At 55.4% G+C, this 14,018-nt stretch overlaps 1 protein-coding gene across 2 annotated transcripts in view; it reads right to left on the reverse strand.

Annotated features, from left to right (window-relative positions):
• Positions 1 to 291: 291 nt before the first annotated feature.
• Positions 292 to 14,018, reverse strand: part of LOC114000970 (corticotropin-releasing factor receptor 1) — a 30,601-nt gene continuing 16,874 nt past the window's right edge. The window contains exons 4-13 of one of the 2 annotated variants that reach the window (XM_027745794.2): positions 12,914 to 12,999; positions 11,894 to 12,000; positions 11,279 to 11,399; positions 10,323 to 10,476; positions 9,363 to 9,423; positions 8,072 to 8,144; positions 6,950 to 7,035; positions 5,040 to 5,175; positions 4,823 to 4,864; positions 292 to 2,784 (exon numbers count right to left, since the gene is read on the reverse strand). In XM_027745794.2, coding sequence (XP_027601595.1) covers positions 2,644 to 2,784; positions 4,823 to 4,864; positions 5,040 to 5,175; positions 6,950 to 7,035; positions 8,072 to 8,144; positions 9,363 to 9,423; positions 10,323 to 10,476; positions 11,279 to 11,399; positions 11,894 to 12,000; positions 12,914 to 12,999 — 1,007 coding nt within the window. In that variant the 3' untranslated portion in view covers positions 292 to 2,643. Of the gene's footprint in view, positions 2,785 to 4,822; positions 4,865 to 5,039; positions 5,176 to 6,949; positions 7,036 to 8,071; positions 8,145 to 9,362; positions 9,424 to 10,322; positions 10,477 to 11,278; positions 11,400 to 11,893; positions 12,001 to 12,913; positions 13,017 to 14,018 lie in introns of both variants that reach the window. The other variant, XM_027745801.2, reaches the window with a different exon arrangement.

A 14,018-nucleotide genomic window follows, 5' to 3' on the forward strand; every position in this document is an offset into this window, starting at 1 on the left:
TTTTATTCTGCGTTAGCTGAGCTGGGGAGGGGGAAAATTTGGAGGAGTTTCTGCAGCCCTGATGGTGGTACTTGTGTGGGAGATCCGTGTGGGATGGTCCTCACTTCCCTGAGGTGAGATGTTGTTGATCTCCATGCCCTGGGCCTGTGGATTTGGGGTGGAAAGGAGACAAAGAAAAGCCCCCAGGTGCCTCTGGAGCAGTGGGATGCTGAGCCCACCGCAGGGTGAGGATGATGCCGTGGAAACCTGGGGAGGGTTGTCTTTTCCAAAAGATAAACGTGCCCCCAAAAGTCCTTGTGAGAGGAATCCAAGTAGTTTTAATCAAACAAGACCAAGAACACACACACACACACACACTTTTCTCCAGCTACGGAAAGCAAAGTCACATCAGTCAGAGCAAACCACCCAGAGGACAAGGGAAAACCAGGGATGTGGACACAGGTGCTTCTGTTTGGGTTTCTTTCTTTGGTTTTTCGATTTCCAGCTTCTTTTCCCCCCCAGATGTGGACCTTGGCTTTAGAAAAATCCAAATTGAACACGTAGCACATAATTTTTTTTGGCACCATCACTTGTGGGGACGATGAAAAAAAACTCCCCGGGGCATTTCCCCTTCTTCAGATCCAGCAGATCTTTATTAACCTGCCAGAGCACCCGGCAGAGAAACCAAGATAGGAGAGAAGACACAAGTCTGCTCCTTGTAGGAGCATCTGCAGAACTGGGAGGTGCCACTTTTCCCACTGCATAACTCTGGGGGGGTCTTTTTCTCGCCCATATATTGGATTAAGGGCAGTTTCTGGGACTGTTGGTGATGGATGAACTTGTACTAAGCCTAAAACCTGCCCCATGTGCAGGGTGTGGCCCTCACGTGGTCACTGGGTCATACTGGGAGCTGTTGCTTCTCCCAGTGCATCCCTGGGGGCAGCGGGATATTTCTGGTTTAGCTGCACTGGGGACATGCAGGTGGGAAACCAAAGCGGGAGGGAAACGTGAGGAATTTGCTTCAGACTCCTGAACTTCTCAAACGTTTAAAGAAAGAACCCAGAGGGTTTTTTTTCCCTATGCTCTCCTTTAAAGAAAACAAACAAACAAACAAACCCACAAAAAAAAAAAGGAAATATTTTTCCTCCTTTCTGGTGGTGTATCCTGAGGAAATCACAGAGCACTGAGATTTCAAAGCTGCTTAAATCTCCCCAGGGCAGGACACACTTAGGCCTGTTCTTTATTGGGGGGAAACTGAGGCACAGAAGTGTGAAGGGGCTCCCACCACATCCTGGAGGGCCCCTGCTGGAAAAATCCCTGGGATGCAGAGAGCAGACTGGTCCCATAATGCCCTCCTGGCATCTGTCCCCCAAACCAGGCATCCCCAGACCTCAAATGGGGCAAGGAAAATGTGGCTCCAAGGAGGTCAAGGCAAACCCCAAAGCCCTCCACTCGCATGGGCCCCTCTGCTCAGCTGCTTTCAGTGAGCACATGGAACAGGGAGTGGGATCAGGGACAATCTGGAGGGAGGCAGGGATGGAGGGAGGGATGGAGGGAGGGATGGAGGCAGGGAAGGAGGCTGCTGCTCCTCCAAGGCACTTAACCCCAGCCTGGGGATGGTTTGGTGCCATCCCCTGTGCGAGAGCAAGGAGCAGCTTTGGCACTGGGCTCACCTGGCACGGGGAGAAGCAGGGCAGGGGGAAGGGGAGCAGAGCCACAGCGTGTCCCTGTGGTAGCTGCCTTTGGGGACCTCAGCCACCCCTCCACCACAGGGCTCCCCCAGCTTTCCCCCCCTGAGCAGGGACACGGGGTCAGCCTGAGGGGCAGGGGCTGTGCAGGGACCTGGGGATCCCTCTGGGCTGCACCACACCACACAGTTACCTCACTCTCGTGCCTCCCTTCAGCCCAAACCCCTCTGTGGGGCTGTTCAGAGTCCCTGGCACCATCCCTGTGCTCTGTGTGGTTCCCCCCCCCCTCCCACCCCCCATCCTTGGGGTCAAGGTGAGCAGTGACCTGGTCACACCAAGCAGCAGGTACAGGACATCTGAGGACCCAGCACGGGGCAGGGGAAGGGCTCCAGTTATCCCAGTGGCAGAGATGACCCCAGGGCTCAACTGAGAGCCCCCTCAGGGCTCAAGTGACCCCAGTGGTACAAAAAACACAGCCACATAAAGCAACGTCTGCCATCAGTCCAGGGCTCTCCATCCACCCCCTGCCAACACAGAGGGCTTTGGCCCCTCCAGAGGGTTTTCCCACACCAGCAGCATCCCAGCAGGTGCTCACTGGAAGGGCTGACCCAGCTTCCCAGGGATTAGCCCCATCAGCTGTCCCAGCAGTGTCCTGGTGTCCTGTCAGCTCAAAGCTGTGTCAGCTCAAAACTCAAGCCGGGCAGTGACGAGGGGCATTGTGCCCGGGCTGGAGCAGGCAGGGAGGCTGCTGCGACCTCTCCAGCTTCCTCTGGCTCCTTCTTCCATCCCAGCAATGCCAGGGAGACAACCAAGCAGCCTCTCAGCTGTGCTGTCCCGCAGGTCCAGGCAGGAGCTGTGCAGGTCTCCCATGGCTCCCGGGCGGCGCGGGCAGGACCTGCCCCTGTGCTGTGCCCCCTCGGGGCAGGGCCATCACCTCCCTCAGCCCCTGCAGGCCGTCTCCTGGGGCTCTCCTGGCTCACACGGCCGTGGATTGCTTGATGCTGTGGAAGCTGACTCTGGTGGGGGAGGTGGGGATGGACATGGCCCGGGCCACGCGGGCGCGGATGGAGTGTTTGTCCTGCCAGCGGTGCCAGCGCTTCCGCACGGCCGAGCGCACCTGGGGGCACGGGGAGAGGGGCACATGAGAGAGAAAGAATCTGGGTTTATTATAAGCAAAATGAATTCAGTGGGAAACAGAGAGGGTGGTGGGATTTGCTTAGGCGCCTCGGGGAGGCTGGGAGGTGGGAAGGGCCCTGTCTGGGCCTGGTGCCAGGGAAACGTCGCGGTCGGGATAGGGGAAAATATAAAAATGGAAAAATATCCCCTGGCCACATGGCTGGCCTTTGTGTGCAGAGAGACCCCCTGTACAAATCAGGAGGGAGGGTGACACCCCCTCCTGGGTTTGAAAAATTACCTTTTCAGGTTGAATATTTAACAGATTATGTAACCAAGAGGGAACAAAAAGAGCGCCTTTTTCAAGCGGCAGGATGGTGCTTTTTCCAGGCCATGGGACTTGGGATTGCACCCAGCGCTGCAATAAAGAATTTCTTGCTGCAGTTTTCCTTGTCCTGCAGGTATTTTTTGCCGTTTCATAAATGGAAAGCAAGGGTTTTTTCCGACAGTCACCACACAGCCATCCAGAGCCAGCAGCCACCCTCAGCCCCAGGGCTTCCCACCAAAAATGCTGCTGAAACCCTGCTCAGCCCCCCCTGGGGGTCCCAGGAACCCCTGTCACCTACCCAGGGCACCTAGCTTTCTTTGGTGCTGGTGAAATGCAGCCCTTGCACCTACCAAGGGAGATGAACCCATTAATTGTATTAATTAACACAGCCTTAAGCTGTGCTAGGGGAGCTTTAGGTTGAACATCAGGAAGGAATTCTTTCCAGAGAGAGTGATCAGGCATTGGAATGGGCTGCCCAGGGGGGTGGTGGAGTCACTGTCCCTGGAGGTGTTTAAGAAGAGACTGGATGTGGCATCAGTGCCATGGGCTGAGTCATTGTCACAGGGGTGACAAGGTTGGACTCAATAATCTCAGGGGTCTTTTCCAACCTGGTCGATCCTGTGATTCTGTAACATCAACTACTAAGACAGATGGTGCCTCTGAGCTTAAAATGGAAACAAGAGGGAGAAATAAATCTGAGCCAGGGGCTCTGTGGGAGAGGCAGCAGCTCACACCTGCATCGGGTGCTGTGAGGGGCTGGCAGAGCTACAGGAGCAGTCAGGGAGGTTTAATGGCTTGTCTGGTTCGTGCCAGTGGCATTCCTTGGACATTAATGCCACCCTCCAGCAGCCCAAGTGCTTTGTGTGGCAGGTAAATGGTGAAGAAGGGCCTGGGATGGCCCTGGGAAATGGGGGCTGAGGCTGAGGTTGGGTGAGCACCAAAGTCCCCAGAGGTGAAGGACCATGGTGTGATGTGTTCCTGGGTCACCAGCCAGCCCTGCTCCAGTCCCTTTTCCTCCTGCATCAAATAGATGTGATTTGGTACCAAAACAAGCCCATCTGGGGCAAACTCTCCTGAGCCAGCAAAGGTGCAGGAGCGTTTGGAGGAGACAGAGGAAAGAGGTGCCCAAATAACTGGCTGCAGGATCAGCCTCTGCTCTCAGCTCCTTTGCTTTCTGCTGCCTGTGTTTTGGGTCAGAGCCCAGGAGGTGCCCTCACCCATGAGCTGGGTACCCACCTGTGTTTATGGGGTCACCCTGGGGATGGAAGCCCAGGACTGGCAAAGCTGAGCTGTTTTCCAGTGCAGTCCCCAAGGGGCTGGGCTGGTTTGAGCACTGAGCACCTGCTGTGGTTCCTCCAGCCAGAAAAGGGTAGTGGAGAGCAGAGGCCTGACCTCGAGCTGGCGTGAAGTGATTGGGAAGGATTCCCCAGGGATGGGGGGACCCTTGGCTCTGCTGCACCAAATCCCCCAGGGGCACCCTGAGAGCATCTGTTCTGGGGGGGTGGATTTTCCTCCTCCAAAGGCAGGGGCTGACAGCTGCCATTCCCATCTGTGGCTGCAGATGTGCCTGGGGCTGGAGGTGAGGCACTGACTCTGCTCACCTTCAGCTGGGGAACTGGGGACCAGCACCCTCCAAACCCTGGGCAGTGGCAGAGCCTCAGGCTGAGTTTGTGTCTGCAGACCCCCCAAGCACCCCCCAGCCCCCAGTGCTCACCTCGCTGTTCAGGAAGCAGTAGAAGACAGAGACAAAGAAACCCTGGAAGGAGACAAACAGCAGAGTCACCTCCAGCAGACAGCCCAAGATTGGGAGCTTTGGAGCAGCCCTGGGGTCTGGGGGTCTCTGTTTTTGGGAGGGGGTAGAAGCTGGGGGAGGCATCAGCCCCATCCCTTGGTGGGGGGACTGGGATGAAAGCCAGTGCTGAGGCCCATACCTGGAAGGACTCCAGGAAGGAGTTGAAGTAGATGAAGACTATCCTGGAGATCTCATCCTCCCCCGGGTTGACGAAGAACAGCATGTAGGTGATCCCCAGCAAGGGCAGCAGCACCAGAGTGGCCTTGACTGCTTTCCTGGGGAGAAAACATGGACCTGAGCTGCTGCAGGGCAGCCCTGGGCACGAGGACCCTGCCCATCCCACTCCCAGCACCAGCACGGCTGGGACTGGTCTGCCTGGGACTGGTCTGACTGGGACTGGCAAACCAGGGGAGGACAGAGCAAAGCTGAGCTGTCTTCCAGTGCAATTCCCAAGGGACTGGGCTGGTTGGAGCACTGGGACTTGCTGTGCTTCTCCATCCAGAAAAAGGGCAGTGGAGAGCAGGGGCCTGACCTTGAGCTGGCGTGAAATGATTGCTTGGCAGATCCAGGGCTCGATTAAAAAGGAATTAAGGAGGGCATAATAATTCATGCCCTTCAACGTGGGTTTATGAAAACCTCATCTCAGGTAATTAATTTGGTATCTTGCCTTGATGAGATTACAAGTGTGGTTTGTGAAAAGCCAAAGTGCTGATGCAGGGAGTGTGGGAAGGCCCAGGGCTTGGCATTCCTTTGGATCAGGGGACAAGAACAATGCCAAGCCATTGCTTTTTGCTTAAAGATCCTGTTAATGGACAGATTCCAACAGTAGCTGAGCATGGGAAAGTCATCCCTGGTTGGTCTGGGCTGGGTCTGTGTTACATCCCAGACCTGGAGCAGAGCACAGCCCCTGACACAAATGGGCTGATGACATGGAGGAGCTGGAGGAAACTGAGGACAGGAGCATCTTCAGGCTGGAAAACAATGGGAAAACACGTTCTTCTCATGGGAGCAGCCATGGCAGTGTGAAATCCGTTCATTTTTTTACCAAAAGCCATCATCTAAGGTGAGCAGGAGCCCCCTCCAGGGCTGTCCCTTGCTGGTTTAAGCAGGACTGCACAGTTTAGAACCTACCAAATTCTCCAGGTTTCCTTGTCCCTTGAAATATTTCTGGGAAATGAACACGTTCTCCTGCCCAAAGGTGAAAAACCTTCCCTGCCAAAATCAGGCAAATACCAGAAAACCAAAAGTCTCTCGAAATTGCTGGCTGAGGCCAACCAGCCTTTTTCAAGAACCTTTCTCTTTGCTCAGCCCCAGCTGAACCATCCATCCCAGCTCAACACTCCATGAGGAGGAAAGCTGGTATTTCCTCATAACCCAACCAAAATTTTTCCATTCTCGGCTGAAAAAGCCCCCCCTCCATCCCAAACCTGCTTCTCTTGACCCAGCACTCGCTGAGATCCCCCAGTCCCTGGCCACAAAATGCTCCAGAGAGAAGCACTGATGAAGAGCAAGGTGTCTTCTCCTCTTCCAGGCACTTTGGAGAGCTGCTCTGACCACACACCTCCCAAGCTGCCTGCAAAACATTCCCCAGCAGGGAAGGAAGGGTTAAAATCCTCCTGCCTTGTGCTGTGGGAGTGCTGCCTTCTTCTTCACAAGGAGGTGTCGGGGTGGCATCGATTCCTCACTCCTTCCTCAGCCTTTGCTCTGCTGTCAAGCAGCGATTTAATTCTCACCTCCGTGCCAGGATTTGCAGCTCCGAGCCTGGAGAGCTCATCAGGTCCCACCAGGACAGGCTTTTTTTTTTTTTTTTTGCAAAGAGACTCAAATCCCAAGGGCTCCCTTCCAAGGCAGATCCAGCCATCCACATTCTCCATCAGCAGGCTCTCACTGATTTAATGGCCGTGTGCCTCCAAAGAGCGTTTGAGGTGCTCTTGGGTGTCTCTCCGTGCTCCCATCACCTCGATGCCCGGCTGCTGGGGCTGTTTCCATCTCCCCTGATCCTGGGGGGAAGCCAGGTCTTGCTGCAGGGTTGCTCAAGCTCTTTCTTACCTGTACTGGATGGTCTCTGAGGTGGTGGAAGCTCGGAGCTTCGTCATGAGGATTCGGACGATGTTGAACAGAAAGATGAAGTTGATCTGGAAGGAGGAGGGTCACTGCTTAGTGTCTGCTGCCCCAACAGTCCCTCCCATTTCCTCAGCTGTGCCAGGGGAAATGGGAATGTTTCCTCCTGCACCTGATCTACTGCCTTCCCTGTCCTGTCCCAGGCATGTGCATTTGTTGTTTTTAAAGCACTTCAGCAATAAGATTTAGGAGTTTGCTCAAGGGATCAGGGCAGCAGGGCACTCCAGGAGACTGGTGAGGCAGGACAAGTGTCAGAGGAAGGGCTGAAGGTGAAAAAGTTGGAGGGAGAGGAGGAATACAAGGCTGGGAGTTGCTGCCACCACAGCCAGGAGCTGCTTGGCCACTCTCCCTCTGCAGAATCACTAATGAGGGCACGGGAGGGTGGCCCTGGAGCTGAGCACAAATGACATTTATTAGCAGTGGCCTGGCTACCTGACAGGCTGGGAAGTTGGAAGCAGGATCAATTGTTCCAGGAGGCTGGTGATCAGTCCTCCCTTGGGTGGTTTCAGCACTGGGCAAGCAGGGAGGGATGGTTTTGGGACCTTGTGCTTGACTCTCTCCCTGCAAACACAGGTTGGACCCCCAGGTTGTGACCTGCCACCACTGCTCTCCTTTGTCCTTTCCCAAAAGGACAAAGTCCCAGCAAACTGTGCTCCCTGTGACCCCTGGGTCAAGCATCACTGCTCAGCCAGCAGCAAAGAGAGGTGGCTCTGGGAATGGAGTTGAGGTTCCCAGGCTTCTGCAAGTGCAGGGCACCCCCCTGCACCCAACCAGTGCCAGGGCAGGGATGGAGAGGCTTCCTGATACACGTGGGAGTCTGCTGATGGGACATCCCTGTCAGAGTGAGGTCTCCAGGCACATTTGCAGCCCATCCCAAACCCAGATTTTCTCAGGGGGCAGTCTGGGTGAGGGCAGTGCTGCTGTGGGGCAGCAGAACCAGCCACAGCAGAGTGAAGCTAAAGGAGGGGGCCAAGCCCTGGGCAGGAGCAGCTGCATCCCACCTGCAGCTGGAAGGACTCTGTTCAGCCCAGGAGGTCACTTTGCTCTTACCAACAGCACCAGGATCATGGGGCCTTGGTAAATGTAGTCAGTGTACACCCCTGCTCGCTTCCCAAACCAGCACCTGCAAGGCAAGGACAAAGATAAGCAGTGTTGGGGACAAGCCTGACATGGAGGTGACCTGGAACCCAGGAAAAGGATCATCAGGGCTTGTGGGGCTGGTAACAGGCCCCATATGGATGTGGGAACTGGTTATTGTAGGATAAGCAGGGACTGACCTCTTCATGAAGGAGGGGATTGTCCCTCTCTGCTCTGGTGTGGCCTCACCTGGAGTCCCAGGGGCAATTCGGGGCATCACAATATAAGAAAGGTCTAAAGCTCCTAAAGTAGGGACAGGAAGATGGGGAAGGGTCTGGAGGGGCCACAGGAGGAGCAGCTGAGGGCACTTGGTGTGTTCAGCTGGAGAGGAGCAGATCAAGGTCAGACCTCACCAGGGCTGCAGCTCCTCCTGAGGGGCAGCTCCAGCTCTGGGTGAGCAGGGACAGGACCAGGGAAGGGCTGGAGCTGTGCCAGGGCAGGCTCAGGTTGGATCTCAGGGAAAGGTTCTTCCCCCCGGAGGGTGGTTGGCACTGCCCAGGCTCCCCAGGGCAGTGGGCACGGCCCCAAGGCTGCCAGAGCTCCAGGAGGGTTTGGACAATGCTCTGAGGGACGGGGGTGATTGTTGGGGTGTCTGTGCAGGGCCAGGGGTTGGACTGGATGATCCTTGTGGGTCCCTCTCAACTCAGGATATTCTGTGACCTTGCCCAGGTCGGGGTTGGCTCTGCTCCCAGCAAACCCTCTGGGGTCCCTGTCCTGGGAACACCTTGCTGGGGTTGTTAAATCAGTGCTGTGTGAGTAGCACAGAGCTGCTGAAACTGGGGAGCAGAAAACCAGCTGTGGAAAACAGGACAGGCTGCCTTTCATCTCAACGGGCTCCTTTTAACTCCCCAGTCCAAGGTATGAACTCTCAGGTGCCTGCTAAGACCTTCCTTTGCAGGTGCCTGTGAAAATGGCCCGGGTGGGGGTAGTTCAGATCTCTGCTGGTTCAATCCCAGCTCCATTTGGCAAACCCATTGTAGGAGCTGTGGCTTAATCTTGCCTTTTTTCCCCCCTTAAAAAAGATCTCACTTGCCTTTTGAGAAGAAACAAGCAGGGGCAGGGCTGCAGAGAGTCCAAAGGCAGGATAAAAGAAAGAATGGAAGAATAACATCCTTTTTTTCCTCCCTGCCAGAGCCCCTGGCACAAGTGATCTCTGGGGATTTGGGACAGGAAGGGAAAGGGGGACAAAAGCAATCAGGCTCACTTCTCGTTGTCGTAGTAGAGCTTCCCAATGGCCCAGGCCACGATGATGGGGAAGGGGATACCTGCAAGGGAACACTCAGGTGAGTCTCAGGGGGTGTCGGGGTTGACAGCAAACCTGTCAGCAGCCTGGCATTTATCAGTGAAGCAGTGGACACAAACAGGATTACAGCACACCCCTGAAAGGAGGAGAACACAGCATGCAGAGGAATGTGGGCAACTTTCAGACAGGAAGAAGATGGAAGGCAGGAATGGACTTTCTGTACTTTTTACAAGTCAGGATGACCCGACAAAAAATGTGTTTGTTAGTTTGCAACCAATCCTGGTGTGGGTATACATGAAAGTACCAATGGCAGGTTGACCTGTGGATGGCCTGATGGCCTGATGTATGTGTACCAATAGTAGGGTGACATGTGTGTGACCTGATCTGTGTGTACCAATATGACATGTATGTGACCTGATCTATGTGTACCAATAGCAGGGTGACATGTATGTGACCTGATCTATGTGTACCAATAGTAGGGTGACATGTGTGTGACCTGATCTGTGTGTACCAATAGTAGGGTGACATGTATGAGACCTGATCTATGTGTACCAATAGCAGGGTGACATGTATGTGACCTGATCTATGTGTACCAATAGCAGGGTGACACGTGTATGGCCTGATCTACGAAGGCACTGATAGAAAGTTGACATGTGTGATGTGTGACAAGTATAAATGTTTGCAACCTGTTGCAATAAAGTGATTACTTGCAATCCTGTCCCTGCTTTGGAAGAAGATTCTGTGTCGCACTGGCCGTCCCTGACACGAACAGCGACGAGGGGGGGGCAACACCACAAAATCCCGCTGAAACAGGGGCTCCCTCACACACATTTGCCAGTGCAAATCCCACCCTCCTGCTCCTGGCGGATATTTGGGTGCAAGACCAGGAGCAGGGGGTGCGGGGGGCACCCTGGGACTCACACCAGCCGATGCAGATGAACATCCACTTGCGCAGCTTGTCGGTGGAGTAGGTGAGCACGATGGCTGTGTGCAGGTAACAGCCCTCCCCGAACATCCAGAAGAAGTTGGTGACGTGGAAGTAGTTGTAGGCAGCAGTGACCAGGCGGCACCAGACCTGCCAGGAGGAGATGTGGAACCTCCAGAGCTCTGGGTTGCAGTGGGGAAACCAATGCCACCAGCAGAGCAGCTGAAGGTGCGATTCTCACACGCCTGGGTTGTCCTCCAACCACCACACAGCCCTATCTGCCTCAAACTGACAGAGAAGAGGGTTAGATGGGATTTTAGGGAGAAATTGTTCCCTCTGAGGGTGGGAGGCCCTGGCACAGGTTGCCCAGAAAAGCTGTGGCTGCCCCTGGATCCCTGGAAGTGTCCAAGGTCAGGTTGGACGGGGCTTGGAGCAACCTGGGCTGGTGGAAGGTGTCCTTGCCCATGGCAGGGGGTTGGATCCTTCCAAGCCAAACCACTCTGTGATTCTCTGATCTCAGGATCTCTCTACAACTACCTGAAACCTCTCTACAACTCCCTGACAGGAGGGGGGAGCCAGGGGGGGGTTGGTCTCTTTTCCCAGGCAACCATCAGCAAGACAAGAGGGCTGGGTCTGCAGCTGTGCCAGGGGAGGTTTAGGTTGGAGATTAGGAAGAATTTCTTTGCAGAGAGGGTGCTCAGCCATTGGAATGGGCTGCCCAGGGAAGGGGTGGATTCTCCATCCCTGGAGGTGTTTAAGGACAGACTGGATGTGGCATCAGTGCCATGGGCTGGGAACCACGGCGGGGTTGGATCAAGGGTTGGACTTGATGATCTCAGAGGTCCCTTCCAACCCAGCTGATTCTATGATTCTGTGATTCTATGATTCTATGATCCCCTCACTCCCCCCCAGCTGCTCAGGGCCAGGCTCAGCCCGGCAGAGCTGCACCCACCACGTTGCTCTCGTGCACCTCGGGGTTCATGGTGAGCTGCACCACGAACCACGTGGCGTTGCGCAGGATGAACGCCGTGATCAGGTTCCAGTGGATGATGTTCCTCAGGCACCGGATGCTCCTGGACAGGGGTGGAACGAGGCACCATCAGAGCTCGGGGACAGGGCTCTTTGTGGGGCTGAGTGTCCTTGTGGGACCCCAAGGGCGACCTGCTGGGGCCATGCCCTGGGTGAGGGGGGCAGGAAGGAGGCCAGGAGGGGGAAGGCACCAAGGAAGGCACCCTCTGCCTCCATAACCAGGGGCTTTCAAAGGAGGAAAACAACCCTGAGATAGGCATGATCCCTGTGGGATTCCATGGCAGGAGTGGCCAGGGGGGAGGATATGGCAAAACACGGGGGCTGGGTCCATCCCTGCCTGTTTTCCTCCTTTGAAAGCCCCTGGTTATGGAGGCAGAGGGTGCTCCTTGGTGCCTTCCCCCTCCTGGCCGCCTCCCTGCCCACCTCACCCAGGGCATGACCCCAGCTGGTCGCCCCTGGGGTCCCAGAAAGGACACTCAGCCCTACAAGTGACCTCCCTGGGCTCGTCCCCCGGCAGGGACACGTTTGTGTCACTCACCTGAGGCGCATGAAGAGGACAAAGGCCACCAGGAGGGCCCCCAGCGAGACACAGTGGCCCAGGTAGTTGATGATGACAGCAATGTGGTAGTGCAGCTTGCTCTTCTTCTGGGGGGGGGACACGGGGAGGGGGGTCAGAGCAGCCCCAGCAGCCCCACAAACCCCCCTCCTCCAGCACGTCACCCGCGGGAGCTGCACTGCCAATCTGGGGCCCTTCTTCAGAAATCAAAGGGAGCCCTCCCTGGGGCAGGGCAGGGATGGAAGGGGGTGGGGGTAATGTGGGCAGGGGAGGCACCAGCCTGGTTTCACATCCCAGTCCTGACCCCTGCTCAGAGCTGGGCCATCCCCAGCCCATCCTCTGGGGAAACCCTGCTGGAATGGAGCTGAGCTCGCTGCGATCTGATGTCTCAGTTCATCCCCCCCTGCCCTGGGGGCAGCTGAGAGGCTGGGATGAATTCGGGCAGAGGGAAGGTGTGAGTGGTAATTAAATTAATTGATCACTCCTGCTGTTAGGCACTCATCCAACCTGTGAATTAGCAATTAACTGAGTGAGAAAACCATTCCTGGCAAGAGATATCAGCATCTTAAATACCAGAGGTGGTATCAGCTGCAAATGAACAACCCTTATCTCTTCCCCTCTGCTCTGAGGGGTGGCTCGAACCACTCAGGGGCTTGTAATTCTTGATCCCTGATTTTTATACCTTCCAGCTTCCTAAATATCTCCTTTATTTCATTGCCAGCAGGACAGGATGGGGTTTGCCCTTAGTGCTGTGTCAGGAGGGTGATGGGGCTGAAGAACCTGTATCCAGATGCCTGGAGACCTCACACTGCCAGTTCCCTGGGATTTTTAATGGGGATGGAAACAGGCTTTCCTTCTGACAGGGAACACAAATCCAAGTGAAGAAGGGGGGTCATCACTGCCACACACAGCCTCAGATCCCAGAGCTCCCACTGGGCATTCCTGACCTGGATCTGCCTCCTTTCCCAACTCATCCCCAGGGAGGGCTTCCCCAGGTCCTACCTCTTCACTGAGGATCTCCTGGCACTGGGAGTAGTTGACCCGGGCTGCCCAGCTCCCGTTGGCGAGGCACTCCCTGTAGCCATTGTCTGGAAGAGAGGGATGCCTTAAAGGAGGAGGAATAAATCCCTGGACTATTTTGAGTATTAAAAGGCAAAAAGCACCCCTTTATTATCGAGGATGCACAGGAATAATTTGCACACACCCCCTGAGCTGCACAGGCTTCACAACTTTACACCATCATCTAATTACAATATTTGGATCCTAATTACAATATGCAGATTCTAATTACAATATTTGGGCATTACCTCAGCTGTTACACCCACTTCCAAAACTGTCCCTCCTGTAGCACCGCCCTCACCACGTCTCCAAAATTTGAATTAGGATCTTCTTGACCCCCAGCAAGGACAGTGAGTGGCAAAGGCTGAGTGGGGAGGAATTCCAGGAATTCCAGGAGGAGCCTGGAGCAGCCTGTGCTGGTGTGAGCAGTGGGGTGATGGCAGAACTGGGGTGATGCTGGGCTTCCTTCAACAGGAGAGCCCCTGAGCCTCATCAGGGGGATGGGATGGGACAGGGATGGGAGGGCTTGGAGGCAGGAACAGGTAGGGATTAGTGCAGAGACACCCCTGCAATGGCAGCAGAGGCACCACAAAGCAGGAGCCCCGTGCATGTCATCCTGCACTGCTGCAACAGCATGGGGGATGGAAAAAGTGATGGTTTTTGTGGGAAACAAGATTTTTTTTTCATCAAAAGCAGCACTTGGGTGGGCAGAAACTCCACTCTGTGTTAGGAATGGCTTTGGGCACTTTTTATGTGCCTTCACTTTGTCCCCTGCTCCCAGCACGTCCCTGGAAGTGACAGTGCAGCCACCCGTGCCAGGAGGGGCTGAGCTGCAAAGGCCCCCAGTCCCTGCTCAGTTGGGAGCTGCAGACCCCCTGTGCCACCTCCAGTGGCTGGGCAGGCTCACTCCTCTGCCCTTGTCCCCAGGATGGGCACAGCAGCCCCTCTCCTCCGTCCAGGAGAACCTGCTCAGGGAGCTGCTGCAGCGAAACCACCCTCCCCGAAATCCGGGATTCTTTGGTCGAAAAAGAGCTCTGTGCCCAGAGAT

The sequence above is a fragment of the Pipra filicauda genome, unplaced genomic scaffold (genome assembly GCF_003945595.2).
Source record: "Pipra filicauda isolate LSUMZ 115617 unplaced genomic scaffold, ASM394559v2 scaffold193_size2426894_pilon, whole genome shotgun sequence".
Classification (NCBI taxonomy): Eukaryota; Metazoa; Chordata; class Aves; order Passeriformes; family Pipridae; genus Pipra; species Pipra filicauda.